The sequence below is a fragment of the Oncorhynchus clarkii genome, chromosome 16 (genome assembly GCF_045791955.1).
Source record: "Oncorhynchus clarkii lewisi isolate Uvic-CL-2024 chromosome 16, UVic_Ocla_1.0, whole genome shotgun sequence".
Lineage (NCBI taxonomy): Eukaryota > Metazoa > Chordata > Actinopteri > Salmoniformes > Salmonidae > Oncorhynchus > Oncorhynchus clarkii.
The window spans coordinates 73,023,309-73,044,874 of NC_092162.1; the positions used below are offsets into that span (position 1 = coordinate 73,023,309).

Sequence of the window (21,566 nt, forward strand, 5' to 3'; positions counted from 1 at the left end):
TTGTGTTGTCTTGCCAACGTAACGACCCTAGGAATGGGTAAGACGACACAAATGGATCTGGGACCAGGCTACAATTTCACAACGAGGATCTTGCATTCCTTAAGTGAGAGTTAAGGTTAATAACAGGTTATATATATATATATATATATATATAACAGGTTATAATGTAAATAACACATTCATAACAGATGGTTATAACACTTCAATCAGATTGTGTCTGTTTGGACTCAACTCTCACTCAGTATGTAACCAACCTGTAGTTGATTGTGATGTTTGCCTGTTAAATAAGAAGTCCCTAATTTTTCTATTGGATTTGATTAAAGACATATCCAGTGGTTTAGAATGTAATTTCATGGACACACAGCTAGACAGGCTTTTGATGTGATAGCATGTAGTGAAGAAGAAATTAAGAACTATTCTTTAAAAAAAAATATATATATTTATGGAAATAAATGAACGTGCCAGCTTACCAGGACTTGTGTTTTCTTTTAGTGAAGGAGAGTTGTTTTCTAGAGATATGTCGTTCTTCATGTCCCCTTCTTCAGGATGTTAGATAGTAGCGGTAGCTTTGACGATGCTGTTTAAAATGTCTCTCGCACCAAATCACTGCTTTTTAAAAAGCAATAGTATATCAAGCAAACAAGTGAATTTACGTTTTACGTCATTATTCAATTTGCTTTAAAAAAAAATCCCCACACTTCTATCCCTATGCGTCAATTGTGTAATAGTTGACATTGACGTATAGGATCAAGCTAATCTAACCAGATTTATTTAATGAATGCCAATTCAGGTTGAAATAAAACATAGTAAACTTTGATACAAATTTTAAAAACTCCACTGTTGGAGAAGAAGTTAACTGTCTATTTAACATAGTCTTGTGCCTTGAAGTACTAGAATTTATACTGTGGTCGATTGTGTCGTTTGTTATTTTTATTCTGAGTCCTGTATTTGCCTCTTGTTTGCTGTTCTGTGCTTTGAGTGTATTATAGAGTAATAGATCAAGTATTTTCTCCGTTTGATGGATTATTTGCCTGCTTTCTTTTTTTTTAAACATTTAAACAAAAAACGTATTTAGAGGAACTGAGGACTATAAGTGGCAATAACGAATATGTCATAAGATCTTTTGACAATTTAAGAGATATTTTTTTTTCATATCTTGTTTTAGCACTTTGGGAAATTGTTGTTGTTGATTAGCATTATTATTATTATTATTAGTAGTAGTATTATTAATAATAATAATAATATCAAATAATTGGTCATCATTAGCCTGCCTTATCCCTTCTGCCCACGGCTTTATATGAGATAATATTTAAATCATGGCCAAATAGAAAAATTTAAGATCTGCACTTTACCTGACAGGACACTCATCACCCTTTTCTATGTGTTTCTACCTTTGTCTGAATTAGTCGTTTAGATTTTCATATGTTTTTCATTTAGTTTCAACTAGTAATGCAAGTGGATGGGTAGTCCTAAACGTTAGCAAAACTATTTCATTTGAAACAAACACACGTTCATGGTGTCAAGGGTTAATATTGTATTATTGTTATGCCATTTCCAAGGGTTATATTGTATTATTGTTATGCCATTTCCAAGCCATGTCTATGCTTTCCTGAAACTGAAAAGCATAGTTTGTGTGAACTTTTATAGTAATGTATCTGTTTGTTTGATTCTATGTCACAGACTTACTAGTAAACAACATATATCTATCTACCTGGTCTTGTGTGTAAACATTATTTTTTTCATTAATTCATTTGGGCGACATTCATTTGGGCGCCATTCATTTGGGCGCCATTCATTTGGGCGACATTCATTTGGGCGACATTCATTTGGGCGACATTCATTTGGGCGACATTCATTTGGGCAACATTCATTTGGGCAACCACGAGTCACTTTGCATCGCCACGTGTGGAATTCATATCCGAACCCTGACTAGAGCCATGCCACATATATTATAGCCCAAACCTCCACCAATCCACTCTCTCCAGCTATTTTGCATTTGTGAAATTATTTTGATGTGATATGAAAGTAGAGGGATTTATGTCTCTAGAACTGTACCGCAATTGAGAATCGATTCACGTTTAGATGGACTATTTGGTTGTTTTGGCTTCCAGATCAAATTCGCCCTTTAAACAGAATATGTAAGGTCGGCCCCTGTGTTGGGTCTGTGTACATTTAGTTCATTTGAGCCTACACCTGTTAACTGAAATGCATTCCAGGTGACTACCTCGTGAAGCTGGTTGAGAGAATGCCAAGAGTGTTTCAAAGCTGTCATCATGGCAAAGGGTGGCTATTTTGAAGAATCTCATATATAAAATATATTTTGATTTGTTGAACAATTTTTTGGGTTGCTACATGATTCCAGATGTGTTATTTCATAGTTTTGATGTCTTCACTATTATTCTACAATGTAGAAAATAGTAAAAATAAAGAAAAACCCTGGAATGAGTAGGTGTGTCCAAAACTTTGACTGGTCCTGTATATGCAATAATTTGGGATACGTAGTCTATTTCAATCACTATAGAACGCAGACCATACGTCCACGACTACTGGACCTTGACCGTTGTCATCACAGTTCCATCATTAGTGAGGGTAGATATCAGGGTAGATTTATAGGACTACTGGTTAACCCCTATTGTATGCTTTTCTCACCTTCCAATAGTTCATGGATGGATCAATTGAATATGGCAAACATCAGGATGAATCAAACCATTGTATTTTTGATTCACCAATATATTTTGTTCATAATGGCTCTCCAAACCTGTCTTTTTTATTATTGATAAATACTTACCTAACTCTAAATAGTATACAAAATCTGAGTATTTAAAAAAAAAATCTGCCAATTGGTGCTGAAAAGGAGATGAATATGTATGTATTTAAGCCTACATGGCTTCCTTTCATTGATCCCTAATATTCTGACCCTGGTCTAAAGTAGTGCACTACTACCCTATAGACCCTGGTCTAAAGTAGTGCACGACACAGGGAATAGGGTGCCATTTGGGATGCACAAAATAAAGGTACACCATATTTAATGGAATGACTTTAGATAAATGTACTGAAAACCTTATGGAATGAAAACTCCACGAGGAAATCGGTTGGCCAGCAAGTAGGAGGGTTTTCAGCGGTTTAATTACATTGAGTATTTAACATATGTCTATGGCAGCAATTCAGAAAAGAATCCTTATTTTAAAAAATATATATATATTTTATTTAACAAGGCAAGTCAGTTAAGAACTAATTCTTATTTTCGACGACGGCCTAGGAACTGTGGGTTAACTGCCTGTTCAGGGGCAGAACGACAGATTTGTACCTTGTCAGCTCAGGGATTCAAACTTGCAACCCTTGCAGTTACTAGTCCAACGCTCTAACCACTAGGCTACGCTGCCAGAGTGAGCAAATGTGAATATTTTAGGCTATCAAAACTGAATAATCACAAGGTACAGACCACACTTTCATGCAGTGAGTGACAGATAGGAGTTGGGGTTTGTACGCCACTTGAACTTTGTGTGTCACATGATCACAATCAGTCATATCTAGTATCCATCAAAGCAACATTCCCAATGCAAATTCAGGGAATTTCATTCATTGGATATTTGCTCAGTACTTGAATGATGAATAGAAAAACCCCTTCACATTAGAAGTCTTTAAAGGTGGTGGCACATCACTGCCATCTAGTGGATACATTTTGTTGTTGTTGTACAACTCGGGTTATTCTATAAATACACTACAATTCAGCCATATTTGAGACTTGACGCAGGATTAATTAAACTCATTTTAAGCCATGTCAGATTTAAGAATATTGGATACCTTATTGTGCATACAGTACCAACACATACAGGGCCTTTTTCCACATTTTGTTACGTTACAGCCTTATTCTAAAATAGATCAAACAATTTTTTCCCCCTCATCAATCTACGCACAATACCCCATAATGACGTGACAACACCTAATAATGACATCACAATACCCCATAATGACGTCACAATACCCCATAATGACGTCACAACACCTAATAATGACATCACAATACCCCATAATGACATCACAATACCCCATCATGATGTCACAATACCCCATAATGACAAAGCAAAAACAAGTATGGTGGTAGCAGCATCATGCTGTGGGGATGTTTTTCAGCTGCAAAGACTGGAAGAATAGTTAGGGTCAAGGGAAAGATTTTTATATTTTACTAAGCAAGTCAGTTAAGAACAAATGTTTATTTTCAATGACGGCCTAGGAACATATGGGTTAACTGCCTTGTTCATGGGTAGAACGACATTTTACCTTGTCAGCTCGGGGATTTGATCTTGCAACCTTGCAAGTTACTAATCCGATGCTCTAACCACTAGGCTACTTGTCATCCCGCTGCCAAGATGAACGGAGCGAAGTACAGAGAGATCCTTGATGAAAAAATGCTCCAGAACGCTCAGGACCTCAGATTGTGGCGAAGGTTCACCTTCCAACAGGACAACGACCTTAAGCACACAGCCAAGACAACGCAGGAAAGGGTAGCGTCATACCCAAGAAGACTCGAGGCTGTAATCTCCGCCAAAGGTGCTTCAACAAAGTACTGAGTAAAGGGTCTGAATATTTATGTAAATGTGGTAGTTTAAAAAATATTTATAAATTAGCAATAAAACTATTTCATCCATTTCAGAATAAGGCTGTAATGTAGGAGGCGGTAGTGCAGGACCTTGAGAGCATCATGTCGAGAGAGAGAGGATAGGAAAGGGAGAGTTAAGAAATAATGTGTGTGTGTGTGTGTGTGAGGGGGATCAGTAACCAAGTAATATTAGGCTGGTTCCACATCATTGATCATCAACCCCCCAAAGGGGGTATGTACAGATGTAGGATCTTAATTTGATCATTTTTACACAGCAGAAAAATAATCCTGCAGCAACAGAAAATGTGAATTATTGTGTGGATTATAATTCATTTACATTTTTGTAAGAGTTTCTAATTTTTTTTGTTATGGTAAATCAAGTCTGGCATTTTAAAGTGGAAATTCCAAATTTTAGATGCCTTTTAAAACACTTTAAGTTTGCTTTTCCTGCAACAACAGGGTGATCAAATTAAGATCTTACACCTGCATTCAGAGAAGTAGGCCATTTGTCAGAGCAATAGTCGTTTTCACAACGGAAGAGTATAGCCTACGTCTGCCTTTCAGTGAGCAGGAAAGGGTGTTGTTGAAGTATACCCATACCGATAAAAAGGCTTATTTCAACTTAACAGATGATGGAACTACATGAAGTTCATGATGATCAACTCAGATGCTATACTGTGCTTTTCTCCTACACACAGAGAGACATACACACACACACACCAGAACTGTCTATAGCTTAATAGCCAGCTAGTACAAGCCAACTTTGTTCAGTTGTTGTTGAGTTTGTTCCCTTTACATGCTAACTTTATAATAAGCTCTGTATCTTAGCTAACATGAGTATTTGTATCGTCCTGCCCCACAGTCGAACCCTTTCTTTGTGCTGCCAACCTAGGCTGGAAACACCTGGGAACTTCCAGGTATGAACAAAATGAAAAAATGTAATAAACTGTGTTGTTATTTGTTTTTCCCCGTTATTCCATGTCCAATTCTGACACTATAAATGAGAAAAGATGTCGATTTCAGATTTTATTTTTTCAAATTTAAAAACGGTAAAACAACAAATTAGCCGCCGTTTTCCGTTTTTCCATTCTCCGTTTTCACACGGAAAACAAAATAACGAAACGTACATGGACCTACCAGACCACCCTCTATGGACGAGTAACATTAGGCTCCTTTAGTGCAATATTGGGCTAGCAAGAGACATTGTCTTGACAAGATTTATACATTAATTGAGACAAGGTAGGTTCACTGCTATGCATGCACTGCACATAATAATCCATTGAAATGCGAAGACAGTTCTCAAGGAATAATTCTATGTGAAAAGCCAATTAACGTTGTTCACTTTTATTTTATTATGTTTTATTGTTAATGAAAAAATATAACACAATATACAAACATATCTTACAAAACAGTTTACAAAATAACACAGCCAAAACGTTGAAACTTTACATAAAAAAAATAAAATGTAATACAAAATTAACAACTTTTACATGGCTACATCAAACATGTCTAACAAAAAAAACAAACACCGGTATATACAAGAAAATACTAAATGCGCATAAAAAATAAAATATATAAATGAAATAAATCAAATTCCAGTAACTGATACTTTTCCATGAAGGCAGAGGATGTGACGTAGCCCATCATGTGGGGTAGGGGGCGTGGCTGACGAGTAAGTTCTGCTTGCTGGAGATAGCGAAGTTTCTAGGCATATTTAAAGCAGGGGAATGACTTATTGAATAACCGATTTATATATATATATATTTATATATCAGCGTGATCGTTCTTACCGTAGTGAATTTGAAACATCAGAACAAAAATGTTACAGCTAGCTTGCTAGCAAGGTTTTTAAAAGATGTCGTCCTGGGATATCGGAAAGGTCTACTTGTACAAGTTACCACCAGTTGTGCTGTGCGACTTCTCCCTTGTTATGGACAGTATCTCCGATGTGGACTGGGACAGATTCGGTAAGAAATGGCACTGACCGACATTGCTAGTGAGTTAAATATAGTTTCATAAACGATGCTAGTTAACTCGTATAAGCTATGGCGTCCAAGTTGAATGGACGTATTTCGACCGAACAGACGTTAAAAAAAAGCCCTTGCCGATGTAAAAAATAAAAAACGTCACAAAATGTGTTCGTAATAACAGCATGATCTGTTTCGGTTGTGCGGCATGGGGACTCCCCCTCGTCAGAGATTGGGTAAATTCTTAGGGATTCTTCAGTGAAGTTCCTGTTGTCATTCAATAAAGTGTATTATATATATATATATACACACTGACTACGTCATCTCAAAGTGGACAAATACATTATTATCCCGTTTTTCTCGTTTTTCAAGCCAAGTTCTTTTATTAAGGGAGTATGTAACAGTGGTGGAAAAAGTACCCCGTTGTCATACTTGAGTAAAAGTACCTTTTTAATAGAAAATATTACTTGAGTAAAACTCTCAAATATTTGGTTTTAAATATACTTAAGTATCAAAAGTAAAAGTATAAATCTTTTCAAATTCCTGATATTAAGCAAACCAGACTGCACTATTTTCTGGTTATTTATTTTTATTTACTGATAGCCAGGGGGCACACTCCAACACTCCAACACTTCATTTGTGTTTAGTGAGTCTGTCAGATCAGAGGCAGTAGGGACGACCAGAGATGTTCTCCTGATAAGTGCATGAATTTGACCATTTCCCTGTCTTGCTAAGCATTCAAAATGTAACGAGTACTTTAGGGTGTCAGGGGAAATATACGGAGTAAAAAGTACATTATTGTCTTTAGGAATATGGTGAAGCCAAAGTTGTCTAATATAAATAGTAAAGTACAGATACCCCAAAAACTACCTAAGTAGTCGTTTTAAAGTATTTTTACGTAAGTACTTTACACCGCTGGCATGCAGCACACCCGTCTAGCCGAACTGAAACATGCTGTTGCATCACGTATCAAAATAGCTATTCATTTTATCTTGACAAAATTTGACACTCTCATTGCCCCCCATAAAATAACTAATCACTTGTTAAATAATGAATTAATGACCAAAACCCTCTCGCTTCGCCGCTCCCTCTCAGGTATAACCGCTAGCTAGCTAGCTAGTAGTCACATGTGGCATTGGAGACAGCTAGATAGCTAAGTTAAAGCAGAGTGGAGGTGAAGCCATTATCTTTCACTATAGATAATCTTTGCTTAAAGTCCATTGACTATGAACACCATATCAAGTTAAGTATATTTGCTAAGAATGGTATTGCTAGCTAGCTCTGTAAAAACTCATATTATACAGATAACTAGCTTGGTCCATAGTGAGCGGTTAACTAGCTGCGTACATAGTGAGCGGTTAACTAGCTGGGTACATAGTGAGCGGTTAACTAGCTGGGTACATAGTGAGCGGTTAACTAGCTGGGTACATAGTGAGCGGTTAACTAGCTGGGTCCATAGTGAGCGGTTAACTAGCTGGGTCCATAGTGAGCGGTTAACTAGCTGGGTCCATAGTGAGCGGTTAACTAGCTGGGTCCATAGTGAGCGGTTAACTAGCTGGGTCCATATAGTGAGCGGTTAACTAGCTGGGTACATAGTGAGCGGTTAACTAGCTGGGTACATAGTGAGCGGTTAACTAGCTGGGTACATAGTGAGCGGTTAACTATCTGGGTACATAGTGCGCGGTTAACTAGCTGGGTACATAGTGAGCGGTTAACTAGCTGGGTACATAGTGAGCGGTTAACTATCTGGGTACATAGTGAGCGGTTAACTAGCTGGGTACATAGTGCGCGGTTAACTAGCTGGGTACATAGTGCGCGGTTAACTAGCTGGGTACATAGTGAGCGGTTAACTAGCTGGGTACATAGTGAGCGGTTAACTAGCTGGGTCCATAGTGAGCGGTTAACTAGCTGGGTCCATAGTGAGCGGTTAACTAGCTGGGTCCATATAGTGAGCGGTTAACTAGCTGGGTCCATATAGTGAGCGGTTAACTAGCTGGGTCCATATAGTGAGCGGTTAAGTAGCTGGGTACATAGTGAGCGGTGAACTAGCTGGGTACATAGTGAGCGGTTAACTAGCTGGGTCCATAGTGAGCGGCTAACTAGCTGGGTACATATAGCGACCGGTTAACTATCTGGGTACATAGTGAGCGGTTAACTATCTGGGTACATAGTGAGCGGTTAACTATCTGGGTACATAGTGAGCGGTTAACTAGCTGGGTACATATAGCGACCGGTTAACTATCTGGGTACATAGTGAGCGGTTAACTATCTGGGTACATAGTGAGCGGTTAACTATCTGGGTACATAGTGAGCGGTTAACTATCTGGGTACATAGTGAGCGGTTAACTATCTGGGTACATAGTGAGCGGTTAACTATCTGGGTACATAGTGAGCGGCTAACTATCTGGGTACATAGTGAGCGGTTAACTATCTGGGTCCATAGTGAGCGGTTAACTAGCTGGGTACATAGTGAGCGGTTAACTAGCTGGGTACATAGTGAGCGGTTAACTAGCTGGGTACATAGTGAGCGGTTAACTAGCTGGGTACATATAGCGACCGGTTAACTATCTGGGTACATAGTGAGCGGTTAACTATCTGGATACATAGTGAGCGGTTAACTATCTGGGTACATAGTGAGCGGTTAACTATCTGGGCACATAGTGAGCGGTTAACTAGCTGGGTACATAGTGAGCGGTTAACTAGCTGGGTACATAGTGAGCGGTTAACTAGCTGGGTACATAGTGAGCGGTTAACTAGCTGGGTACATAGTGAGCGGTTAACTAGCTGGGTCCATAATGAACGGTTAACTAGCTGGGTCCATAGTGAGAGGTTAACTAGCTGGGTCCATATAGTGAGCGGTTAACTAGCTGGGTACATAGTGAGCGGTTAACTATCTGGGTACATAGTGAGCGGTTAACTAGCTGGGTACATAGTGAGCGGTTAACTAGCTGGGTACATAGTGAGCGGTTAACTAGCTGGGTCCATAGTGAGCGGTTAACTAGCTGGGTACATAGTGAGCGGTTAACTAGCTGGGTCCATATAGTGAGCGGTTAACTAGCTGGGTACATAGTGAGCGGTTACCTAGCTGGGTACATAGTGAGCGGTTACCTAGCTGGTTACATAGTGAGCGGTTAACTAGCTGGGTCCATAGTGAGCGGTTAACTAGCTGGGTCCATAGTGAGCGGTTAACTAGCTGGGTCCATATAGTGAGCGGTTAACTAGCTGGGTACATAGTGAACGGTTAACTAGCTGGGTACATAGTGAGCGGTTACCTAGCTGGGTACATAGTGAGCGGTTAACTAGCTGGGTCCATAGTGAGCGGTTAACTAGCTGGGTACATATAGTGAGCGGTTAACTAGCTGGGTACATATAGTGAACGGTTAACTAGCTGGGTACATATAGTGAGCGGTTAATTAGCTGGGTACATAGCGAGCGGTTAACTAGCTGGGTACATAGCGAGCGGTTAACTAGCTGGGTACATAGCGAGCGGTTAACTAGCTGGGTACATAGCGAGCGGTTAACTAGCTGGGTACATAGCGAGCGGTTAACTAGCTGGGTACATAGCGAGCGGTTAACTAGCTGGGTACATAGCGAGCGGTTAACTAGCTGGGTACATAGCGAGCGGTTAACTAGCTGGGTACATAGCGAGCGGTTAACTAGCTGGGTACATAGCGAGCGCTTAACTAGCTGGGTACATAGCGAGCGGTTACCTAGCTGGGTACATAGCGAGCGGTTAACTAGCTGGGTACATAGCGAGCGGTTACCTAGCTGGGTACATAGCGAGCGGTTAACTAGCTGGGTCCATAGTGAGCGGTTAACTAGCTGGGTACATATAGTGAGCGGTTAACTAGCTAAGTACATATAGTGAGCGGTTAACTAGCTGGGTACATATAGTGAGCGGTTAACTAGCTGGGTACATATAGTGAGCGGTTAACTAGCTGGGTTCATAGCGAGCGGTTAACAAGCTGGGTACATAGCGAGCGGTTAACTAGCTGGGTACATAGCGAGCGGTTAACAAGCTGGGTACATAGCGAGCGGTTAACTAGCTGGGTACATAGGGAGCGGTTAACTAGCTGGGTACATAGCGAGCGGTTAACTAGCTGGGTACATAGCGAGCGGTTAACTAGCTGGGTACATAGCGAGCGGTTAACTAGCTGGGTACATAGCGAGCAGTTACCTAGCTGGGTACATAGCGAGCGGTTAACTAGCTGGGTACATAGCGAGCGGTTAACTAGCTGGGTCCATAGCGAGAGGTTAACTAGCTGGGTACATAGTGAGCGGTACCCAACGTTTTTCCTGGCCACATCATCTAATAAGGAATAAACTCTGGGTCCTCCAGTATGACCCTGTAAGTAGCATTCAGAGTTTTTCCTGATCAGGAAGAACATAGCTGACAACATTAGTGCTGCTGACTGTAACTAAATTGTATTATGGTGTGATTTGATCTCTGAACAATTACTGATTTCTATACCATTTGTCCTCCATGGCAGCGTCTCATGTGTTGACTGACCAGACTGACAGGCGTCTGGCCGAGAGGAGAGAGAGACGGACAGACTGGGTGATGAATCACTGGGCACAAAGGAATGGAACAGTAGGAGAACTACTGAACGTACTGGACAAGCTGCAGCTGTTAAGAGCTAGAGATATCATCTTGAACTGTGAGTTGGGGACAGACTTGGGAACAGACAGACACGTGTGCGTGCATAGACAGACGGCCGGACTCGTGCGGGGACGGAGGGAGGGAGGCGTGCGTGGACGGACTGGGGAGGACGCGTGCGTGGACGGTGGGACTGACGGGGGGGACGCGTACGTGGACAGTGGGGGGGACGGGGGGAACGCGTGCGTGGACGGTGGGACTGACGGGGGGGACGCGTGCGTGGACGGTGGGACTGACGGGGGGGACGCGTGCGTGGACGGTGGGACGGACGGACGGGACGCGTGCGTGGACGGTGGGACGGACGGACGGGGACGCGTGCGTGGACAGTGGGACGGACGGGGGGGGACGCGTGCGTGGACGGTGGGACTGACGGGGGGGGGGGGACGCGTGCGTGGACAGTGGGACCGGGGGGACGGGACGCGTGCGTGGACGGTGGGACGGACGGGGGGGGACGCGTGCGTGGACGGTGGGACGGACGGGGGGGACGCGTGCGTGGACGGTGGGACTGACGGGGGGGGGGGGGACGCGTGCGTGGACAGTGGGACGGGGGGGACGTGTGCGTGGACGGTGGGACGGACGAGGGGGACGCGTGCGTGGACAGTGGGACGGACGGTGGGACGGGGGGACGTGTGCGTGGACAGTGGGACGGACGGGGGGGGACGTGTGCGTGGACAGTGGGACGGACGGTGGGACGTGTGCGTGGACAGTGGGACGGACGGTGGGACGGGGGGGACGTGCGTGGACAGTGGGACGGACGGTGGGACGGGGGGGACGCGTGCGTGGATGGGGGGGACGCGTGCATGGACAGTGGGACGGACGGGGGGAACGCGTGCGTGGATGGGGGGGACGCGTGCATGGACAGTGGGACGGACGGGGGGGACGCGTGCGTGGATGGGGGGGACGCGTGCGTGGACGGGGGGGACGCGTGCGTGGACGGTGGGACTGACGGGGGGACGCGTGCGTGGACGGCGGGACTGACGGGGGGGACGCGTGCGTGGACGGTGGGACTGACGGGGGGGGACGCGTGCGTGGACGGTGGGACTGACGGGGGGGACGCGTGCGTGGACGGTGGGACTGACGGGGGGACGCGTGCGTGGACAGTGGGACGGACGGGGGGGACGCGTGCGTGGACAGTGGGACGGACGGTGGGACTGGGGGGACGTGTGTGTGGACGGACGGACGCGTGTGTGGACGAAGGGACGCATGGGGGGACGGACAGGGGAATGCGTGGGCGGACGGACAGGGGGGACGTGTACGGGTATCAGTAAAGAAGCCCAGGTCCAAGGTTTTCGTGAATCATTGTTCTTTATAATGGATGCTTCTGTAAGACAGCTGTGTAATGGCTGCTGTTGTCTTAATGTAGGGAAGCCCAGTGAACTACGGCCCTCTTCCACTCCACTTGCTGCTCCGTCGCAGGTTAAACTGGAGCCTCTTGTTCCTCCATCTCATCTCTTCAACCCACCTCCTAAAGTCCCTCCTACCAACACTCTGGCCACTAAGGCTTACTCTCCACCTGGTAACGTCTCATTTAATCGCCGCTCACAGTGTGCTTTACAACAACTGACTACTAGAACACTTCTTACAAGATTTCACACTGCTTGTAATAACACAGGCTTATAACGTCTTATCATATTTTGTTCACCGTAGAATTACATATAGGATCTCTGTTTTTTATAGGATCTCTGTTTTTTATAGGATCTCTGTTTTTTATAGGATCTCTGTTTTTTATAGGATCTCTGTTTTTTATAGGATCTCTGTTTTTTATAGGATTTCTGTTTTTCATAGGATCTGTGTTTATCTCTGTTTTATAGGATCTTTGTGTTTCTCTGTTTATAGGATCTCTGTTATATATTGATTCTAATATGTTCATAACATTGCTTGTGTAACGTCTTTTAATATATTTTTCAGTGCGATCATTGATCCATGTAAACCCCAGTTTAAAGTGCTGTGCTATCAGATCAGTCTGTTCTCCACCTTTACTCTGGCTGTTTCTCTCCCTCCAGGACTGAGGTCTCTGCCCAAACCTGGCCCTCCACCCTCAGAGCTGAAATCACAGGACCACAGAGGGCCGTTTGTAGACCAACAGGTGACGGAAGCCATTAAGTAGCAATCAATCAAATGTACACCGACTATACCAAACATTAGGAACACCTTCCTAATATTGAGTTGCACCTCTTTTTGCCTCTACATTAGCCTTAATCCGTCGGGGCATGGACTCTCCAAGTTGCCGAAAGCCTTCCACAGGGATGCTGGCTAATGTTGACTCTAATGCTTCCCACAGTTGTGTCAAGTCGGCTGGGTGTCCTTTTTGGGTGGTGGACAATTCTTGATACACACGGGGGAAACTGTTGAGTGTGGAAAAACCCAGCAGCGTTGCAGTTCTAGACACAAACCGTTGCGCCTGTCACCTACAACCATACCCATGTTCAAAGTTAGTTTTGTCTTGCCCCATTCACACTCTGAATAGCACACATACACAAGCCATGTCTCATGGCTTAAAAATCCTTCTTTAACCCGTCCCCCCTCCTTCATCTACACCGATTTTGAAGTGACATCAATAAGGGATCATAGCTTGGATTCACCTGGTCAGTCTGTCATGGAAAGAGCAGGTGTTCTTACTGTTTTGTATAATCAGTGTGTTTTAATATAAAAAAAACATTTTTTCAGTCTTGACAGATCAGATTGCATTTTTTTGCCAATAATTGGGCTGCTTGTGTAAACGCAGCCTTTGAAAGAGGAGCCGGTATGAGAGTGGAACTATAGTCACTATTGTTAGACTCATTTTTTTTTAAGATTCAGATGTAAAAAGCAGAATGAAATAGTTGACTCCCGGAAATGGTTCTAGAGCGAAACAATAAAACAGAACTGACACACATATATATTTAGAACAGTTGTATTCTTCTGGTAGCCCGGCGGTCTCCACAATGACTAGTAGTAGTAGTAGTAGTAGTTCACGGTTACTAACACCAGTAGTAGTTCACTGTTACTAACACCGGTAGTAGTAGTTCACGGTTACTGACACCGGTAGTAGTAGTAGTAGTAGTTCACGGTTACTAACACCGGTAGTAGTAGTAGTAGTAGTTCACGGTTACTACCACCGGTAGTAGTAGTAGTTCACGGTTACTAACACCGGTAGTAGTAGTTCACTGTTACTAACACCGGTAGTAGTTCACGGTTACTGACACCGGTAGTAGTTCACGGTTACTAACACCGGTAGTAGTAGTAGTAGTAGTAGTTCACGGTTACTAACACCGGTAGTAGTAGTAGTAGTAGTAGTTCACGGTTACTGACACCGGTAGTAGTAGTAGTAGTTCACGGTTACTAACACCGGTAGTAGTAGTAGTAGTAGTAGTTCACGGTTACTGACACCGGTAGTAGTAGTTCACGGTTACTAACACCGGTAGTAGTTCACGGTTACTAACACCGGTAGTAGTTCACGGTTACTAACACCGGTAGTAGTTCACGGTTACTAACACCGGTAGTAGTAGTAGTAGTTCACGGTTACTAACACCGGTAGTAGTTCACGGTTACTAACACCGGTAGTAGTAGTAGTAGTAGTAGTAGTTCACGGTTACTAACACCGATAGTAGTAGTAGTTCACTGTTACTAACACCGGTAGTAGTAGTAGTAGTTCACGGTTACTAACACCGGTAGTAGTTTACGGTTACTAACACCGGTAGTAGTAGTTCACGGTTACTAACACCGGTAGTAGTTCACGGTTACTAACACCGGTAGTAGTAGTAGTAGTTCACGGTTACTAACACCGGTAGTAGTTCACGGTTACTAACACCGGTAGTAGTTCACGGTTACTAACACCGGTAGTAGTAGTAGTAGTTTACGGTTACTAACACCGGTAGTAGTTGTGATTATGTTCTATACCAAAGTATCTGTCTCATTATTCTGTATTTTTCTCATTAGTCTGTGGGTGTCTGTAGGTGTCTGTCTTTCTCGTTAGTCTGTAGGTGTCTGTATCTTTCTCGTTAGTCTGTAGGTGTCTGTATCTTTCTCGTTAGTCTGTAGGTGTCTATCTTTCTCGTTAGTCTGTAGGTGTCTGTATCTTTCTCGTTAGTCTGTAGGTGTCTGTGTCTTTCTCGTTAGTATGTGGGTGTCTATCTTTCTCGTTCGTCTGTGGGTGTCTATCTTTCTCGTTAGTCTGTGGGTGTCTATCTTTCTCGTTAGTCTGTAGGTGTCTGTATCTTTCTCGTTAGTTTGTGGGTGCCTGTATCTTTCTCGTTAGTCTGTAGGTGTCTGTATATTTCTCGTTAGTTTGTGGATGTCTGTAGGTGTCTATCTTTCTCGTTAGTCTGTAGGTGTCTGTATCTTTCTAGTTAGTCTGTAGGTGTCTGTATCTTTCTCGTTAGTCTGTAGGTGTCTGTATCTTTCTCGTTAGTCTGTAGGTGTCTATCTTTCTCGTTAGTCTGTAGGTGTCTGTATCTTTCTAGTTAGTCTGTAGGTGTCTGTATCTTTCTAGTTAGTCTGTAGGTGTCTGTATCTTTCTCGTTAGTCTGTGGGTGTCTATCTTTCTCGTTAGTCTGTAGGTGTCTATCTTTCTCATTAGTCTGTAGGTGTCTGTATCTTTCTCGTTAGTCTGTGGGTGTCCATCTTTCTCGTTAGTCTGTAGGTATCTGTATCTTTCTCGTTAGTCTGTAGGTGTCTGTATCTTTCTCGTTAGTCTGTAGGTGTCTGTATCTTTCTCGTTAGTCTGTGGGTGTCTGTCTATCATTCTTGTTAGTCTGTGGGTGTCTGTAGGTGTCTCATTCTCGTTAGTCTGTGGGTGTCTGTAGGTGTCTATCTTTCTTGTTAGTCTGTATTTTCAATGTCTTCAGTGTCTGTAGGTGTCTGTAGGTGTCTGTGGGTGTCTGTGGGTGTCTGTAGGTGTCTGTATCTTTCTCGTTAGTTTGTGGATGTCTGTAGGTGTCTATCTTTCTCGTTAGTCTGTAGGTGTCTGTATCTTTCTCGTTAGTATGTGGGTGTCTATCTTTCTCGTTCGTCTGTGGGTGTCTGTATCTTTCTCGTTAGTCTGTAGGTGTCTGTATATTTCTCGTTAGTTTGTGGATGTCTGTAGGTGTCTATCTTTCTCGTTAGTCTGTAGGTGTCTGTATCTTTCTAGTTAGTCTGTAGGTGTCTGTATCTTTCTCGTTAGTCTGTAGGTGTCTGTATCTTTCTCGTTAGTCTGTAGGTGTTTATCTTTCTCGTTAGTCTGTGGGTGTCTATCTTTCTCATTAGTCTGTAGGTGTCTGTATCTTTCTCGTTAGTCTGTGGGTGTCCATCTTTCTCGTTAGTCTGTAGGTGTCTGTATCTTTCTCGTTAGTCTGTAGGTGTCTATCTTTCTCGTTAGTCTGTAGGTGTCTGTATCTTTCTAGTTAGTCTGTAGGTGTCTGTATCTTTCTAGTTAGTCTGTAGGTGTCTGTATCTTTCTCGTTAGTCTGTGGGTGTCTATCTTTCTCGTTAGTCTGTAGGTGTCTATCTTTCTCATTAGTCTGTAGGTGTCTGTATCTTTCTCGTTAGTCTGTGGGTGTCCATCTTTCTCGTTAGTCTGTAGGTGTCTGTATCTTTCTCGTTAGTCTGTAGGTGTCTGTATCTTTCTCGTTAGTCTGTAGGTGTCTGTATCTTTCTCGTTAGTCTGTGGGTGTCTGTCTATCATTCTTGTTAGTCTGTGGGTGTCTGTAGGTGTCTCATTCTCGTTAGTCTGTGGGTGTCTGTAGGTGTCTATCTTTCTTGTTAGTCTGTATTTTCAATGTCTTCAGTGTCTGTAGGTGTCTGTAGGTGTCTGTGGGTGTCTGTGGGTGTCTGTAGGTGTCTGTATCTTTCTCGTTAGTTTGTGGATGTCTGTAGGTGTCTATCTTTCTCGTTAGTCTGTAGGTGTCTGTATCTTTCTCGTTAGTATGTGGGTGTCTATCTTTCTCGTTCGTCTGTGGGTGTCTGTATCTTTCTCGTTAGTCTGTAGGTGTCTGTATATTTCTCGTTAGTTTGTGGATGTCTGTAGGTGTCTATCTTTCTCGTTAGTCTGTAGGTGTCTGTATCTTTCTAGTTAGTCTGTAGGTGTCTGTATCTTTCTCGTTAGTCTGTAGGTGTCTGTATCTTTCTCGTTAGTCTGTAGGTGTTTATCTTTCTCGTTAGTCTGTGGGTGTCTATCTTTCTCATTAGTCTGTAGGTGTCTGTATCTTTCTCGTTAGTCTGTGGGTGTCCATCTTTCTCGTTAGTCTGTAGGTGTCTGTATCTTTCTCGTTAGTCTGTAGGTGTCTGTATCTTTCTCGTTAGTCTGTGGGTGTCTGTCTATCATTCTTGTTAGTCTGTGGGTGTCTGTGGGTGTCTGTAGGTGTCTCATTCTCGTTAGTCTGTGGGTGTCTGTCTATCATTCTTGTTAGTCTGTGGGTGTCTGTGGGTGTCTGTAGGTGTCTATCTTTCTTGTTAGTCTGTATTTTCAATGTCTTCAGTGTCTGTGGGTGTCTGTAGGTGTCTGTATCTTTCAATAAGGGATTGATACCAAAGCTGAAAGTGGATGAATAAAGTGTTGTTGTTCATCAGTGGTCCATCTCCAGAGGTCCCCTGCTGTCCAGTGCCATGTGTTGGCCGTTTGAGGAAGTCCAGAGAGGAACAGAGGACTTCTCCCATGCCAAGCAGATAGGAGAGGGGGGGTTTGGACATGTGTACCGGGCTACCATGAGGAGCACCGACTTCGCTGTCAAGAAACTGAAGGAGGTATGCGACTTTTGGACTGCTCAGTCCTCTTCAGTAGTCATCATAGAGGAAGATGGTTGATGTAAATAGATCTTGATGACTGCCAACCATGGCAATATATCTCGGGGTGTAAATGTTTCCTATCAAATCAAAAGTATTTGTTTACAGGATACAACTGTTGAAAGGAAATGCTTTACTTACAAGGTCTTTCTCAACAATGCCGTGTTCAATATCGACTGTGAAGAGATTTTAACTAAGCCTTTATACTCGTTGGGAATTGGCCTATAACGGATAAGGCGACATGTAAACGTTTCTTATAGAAATATGAACATGCATAACCATAACCATCAATTGAAAGGGAACAGTTTGTACATTATGGGAAAAACATGTATTTGACCAGGGGTGAGGACACAACAGTTTTCTGGACACAAGACTGAATTGAAACAGTACACTGTTGATTTTGTACGTGCCTTTTACCCTTGTCGGACAGCCTGAATTCTTCTGGGCATTCTACAAGTTGCTGCAGCTTGGACGGCCTGTTATGCATCTCTCATACCAAAGAGGCTCCATTGGGTTGAGGTCTGGGGACTGTGCAGGCCACTCAAGTAAACTGAACTCATGGTTCCAGACGTTTGTCTCTGATAGGAACCCGGTGTGGACGTCTACAGCCCATCTGTGGCCAGGACGGACGAGTTGTGCGTTCTGAGATGCCGTTCTGCACACCACTGTTGTACTGACCCGTTATTTGTCTGTGTGCGGTCCGCCTGTTATCTTGCACGATTCTTGCCATTCACCTTCGACCTCTTATCAATGAGCCGTTTTCGACCCACAGGACTGCAGCTGATTGGATGTTGTTTGTTTGTCGCACCTTTCTGGGTGAAAAGCCCGGGAGGGCGGACGTTTTTTTAAGATACTGGATCGGGCGCGCCTGGCACAGACAATCATACACCGTGCTCAAAGTCTCTTAGGTCTCTTCTATTGCCCATTCGAACGTTCAATCGAACAGGAACTGAGTGCCTCAATGCCTGCTTTATATTTCAAATCACGACTACGTGCCTCACGGTCTGTAGGAGCCTAATAAACCGGCGAGTTTACATTTACTGTACTTTTTGTCGTATTTGCTGATGATCAAATGTGAAAATACTCTGGATACATTCAGTAACATGATCAGAATGTTCCTGGGAAAGGAGGGGTAGGTGCAACATAAGATAAATGGCCACACTCCTCTCCCATTGGCCACACTCCTCTCCCATTGGCCACACTCCTCTCCCATTGGCCACACTCCTCTCCCATTGGCCACACTCATCTCCCATTGGCCACACTCCTCTCCCATTGGCCACACTCCTCTCCCATTGGCCACACTCCTCTCCCATTGGCCACACTTCTCACCAAACTGTTCACAGTTCCTAAATAATTTCAATACACTTATGACTCAGAACAGTCCACTACACGGAACAAAAATATAAACGCAGCATGAAATAATTTCAAACATTTGACTGACTTAGTTCATTAATGGAAATCAGTCAATTTAAATATTAATTAGGTCCTAATCTATGGAAGTCACATGACTAGGAATACAGATAAAAAAAATAGGGGTGTGGATCAGAAAACCAGTCAGTATCTGGTGTGACCACCATTTGCCTCATGGAAACCAGTCAGTATCTGGTGTGATCACCATTTGCCTCATGCTGCGCGACACATCTCCTTTGCATAGAGTTGATCAGGCTGTTGATTGTGGCCTGTGGAATGTTGTTGTACATGTCGATCCAGAGCATCCCAAACATGCTCAATGGGTGACATGTCTGGTGAGTATGCAGGCCATGGAAGAACTGGGATATTTTCAGCTTCCAGGAATTGTGTACAGATCCTTGCGACATGGGGCCGTGCATTATCATGCTGAAACATGAGGTGATGGCGGCGGATGAATGGCACGACAATGGGCCTCAGGATCTCGTCACGGTATCAATAAAATGCAATTGTGTTAGTTGTCCGTAGCTTATGCCTGCCCATACCATAACCCCACCGCCACCATGGGGAGCTTTGTTCACGTTGACGTCAGAAAACCACTCTCCCACACGGCGCCATACATGTGGCCTGCGGTTGTGAGGCTGGTTGGACATCCTACCAAACTCTCTAAAACAACGTTGGAGGCGGCTTATGGTAGAGAAATTAACATTCAATTCTCTGGCAACAGCTCTGGTGGACATTCCTGCAGTCAGCATGTCAATTGCACGCTCCCTCAACTCGAGACATCTGTGGCAATGTGTTGTGACAACTGCACATTTTATTGTCCTTGGTCTCCCCAGCACAAGGTGAACCTGTGTAATGAGCATACTTTAATCAGCTTCTTGATATGCCACACCTGTCAGGTGGATGGGTTATCTTGGCAAAGGAGAAATGCTCACTAACAGGGATGTAAACTAATTTGTGCAACAAAATTGTCTTTTTTGTGCGTATGAAAAATTTCGGGAAACTTTTTTTTCCACTTTACTTTTTTGTTCAGTAAGTAAGTATCTTTTGGAACTCTCCTAGCTGTGCCGTTGAGGAACTAGAACAAGCACACTTGTAGTTGTTTTTGTTTGGAACACAGCCCTTTCATCCCAGCTATCACACAATTTACCGTTGTTCACGCAATCAGGGCATAACATTTAACACCCGCCACCTGACAAATGCAGGTACATTTTGCCTGTTAAGATGTCTATTTCACTAGCCACATAGGCGTGTAATCAGGGCTCCACAGTGTGAGCATTTAACTCGCATTCGTGAATAAAAAAATGGTCAAGTATGATCATGTTTATAGTCAAATAAATGCTACAGTAGCTGTTTACAAAGTATTTCTGACGTTTTTGTTTCATAACTGGTCAAATTGATTGTACAAAGAACTGAATCCTATACATCGGAAAGTGTTCAGACCCCTTGACTTTTTCCACATTTTGTTACGTTATTAGCCTTATTCTAAAATGGATTCAATAGTCCCCCCCCCCTCCTCAATCTACACACAATACCCCATAATGATGTCACAATACCCCATAATGACCTCACAATACCCCATAATGACAAGCAAAAACAGGTTTTATAATTTTGCATATTTATTAAAATAAATCATAATTACATAAGTATTCAAACCCTTTACTCAGTACTTTGTTGAAGCATCTTTGGCAGCGATTACAGCCTCGAGTCTTCTTGGGTATGATGCTATAAACTTGGCACACCTGTATTTGGGGAGTTTCTCCCATTCTTCTCTGCAGATCCTCTCAAGCTCTGTCAGGTTGGATGGGGAGCGTTGCTGCACAGCTATTTTCATGTCTCCAGAGATGTTCGATCAGATTCAAGTCCGGGCTCTGGCTGGGCCACTCAAGGACGTTCCAGACACTTGTCCCAAAGCCACTCCTGCGTTGTCTTGGCTGTGTGCTTAGGGTTGTTGTCCTGTTGAAAGGTAAACCTTCCCCCCAGTCTGAGGTCCTGAGTGCTCTGGAGCAGGTTTTCATCAAGGATCTCTCTGTACTTTGCTTCGTTAATTTTCCCTCGATCCTGACTAGTCTCCCAGTCCCTGCCTCTGAAAAACATACCCACAGCATGATGCTGCCACCACCATGCTTCACCGTAGGGATGGTACCAGGTTTCCTCCAGATGTGACGCTTGGCATCCAGGCCAAAGAGTT

The 21,566-nt window shown here is 43.3% G+C and overlaps 1 protein-coding gene across 1 annotated transcript in view; it reads left to right on the forward strand.

Moving 5' to 3' along the window:
- Window positions 1-6,261: 6,261 nt before the first annotated feature.
- The window catches only part of LOC139369007 (interleukin-1 receptor-associated kinase 1), a 33,233-nt gene continuing 17,928 nt past the window's right edge, over window positions 6,262-21,566 (forward strand). The window contains exons 1-5 of the mRNA XM_071108569.1: window positions 6,262-6,567; window positions 11,058-11,225; window positions 12,588-12,740; window positions 13,228-13,310; window positions 17,753-17,926. Of these exons, the coding sequence (XP_070964670.1) occupies window positions 6,456-6,567; window positions 11,058-11,225; window positions 12,588-12,740; window positions 13,228-13,310; window positions 17,753-17,926 (690 nt within the window). The 5' untranslated portion in view covers window positions 6,262-6,455. The remainder of the gene's footprint in view (window positions 6,568-11,057; window positions 11,226-12,587; window positions 12,741-13,227; window positions 13,311-17,752; window positions 17,927-21,566) is intronic.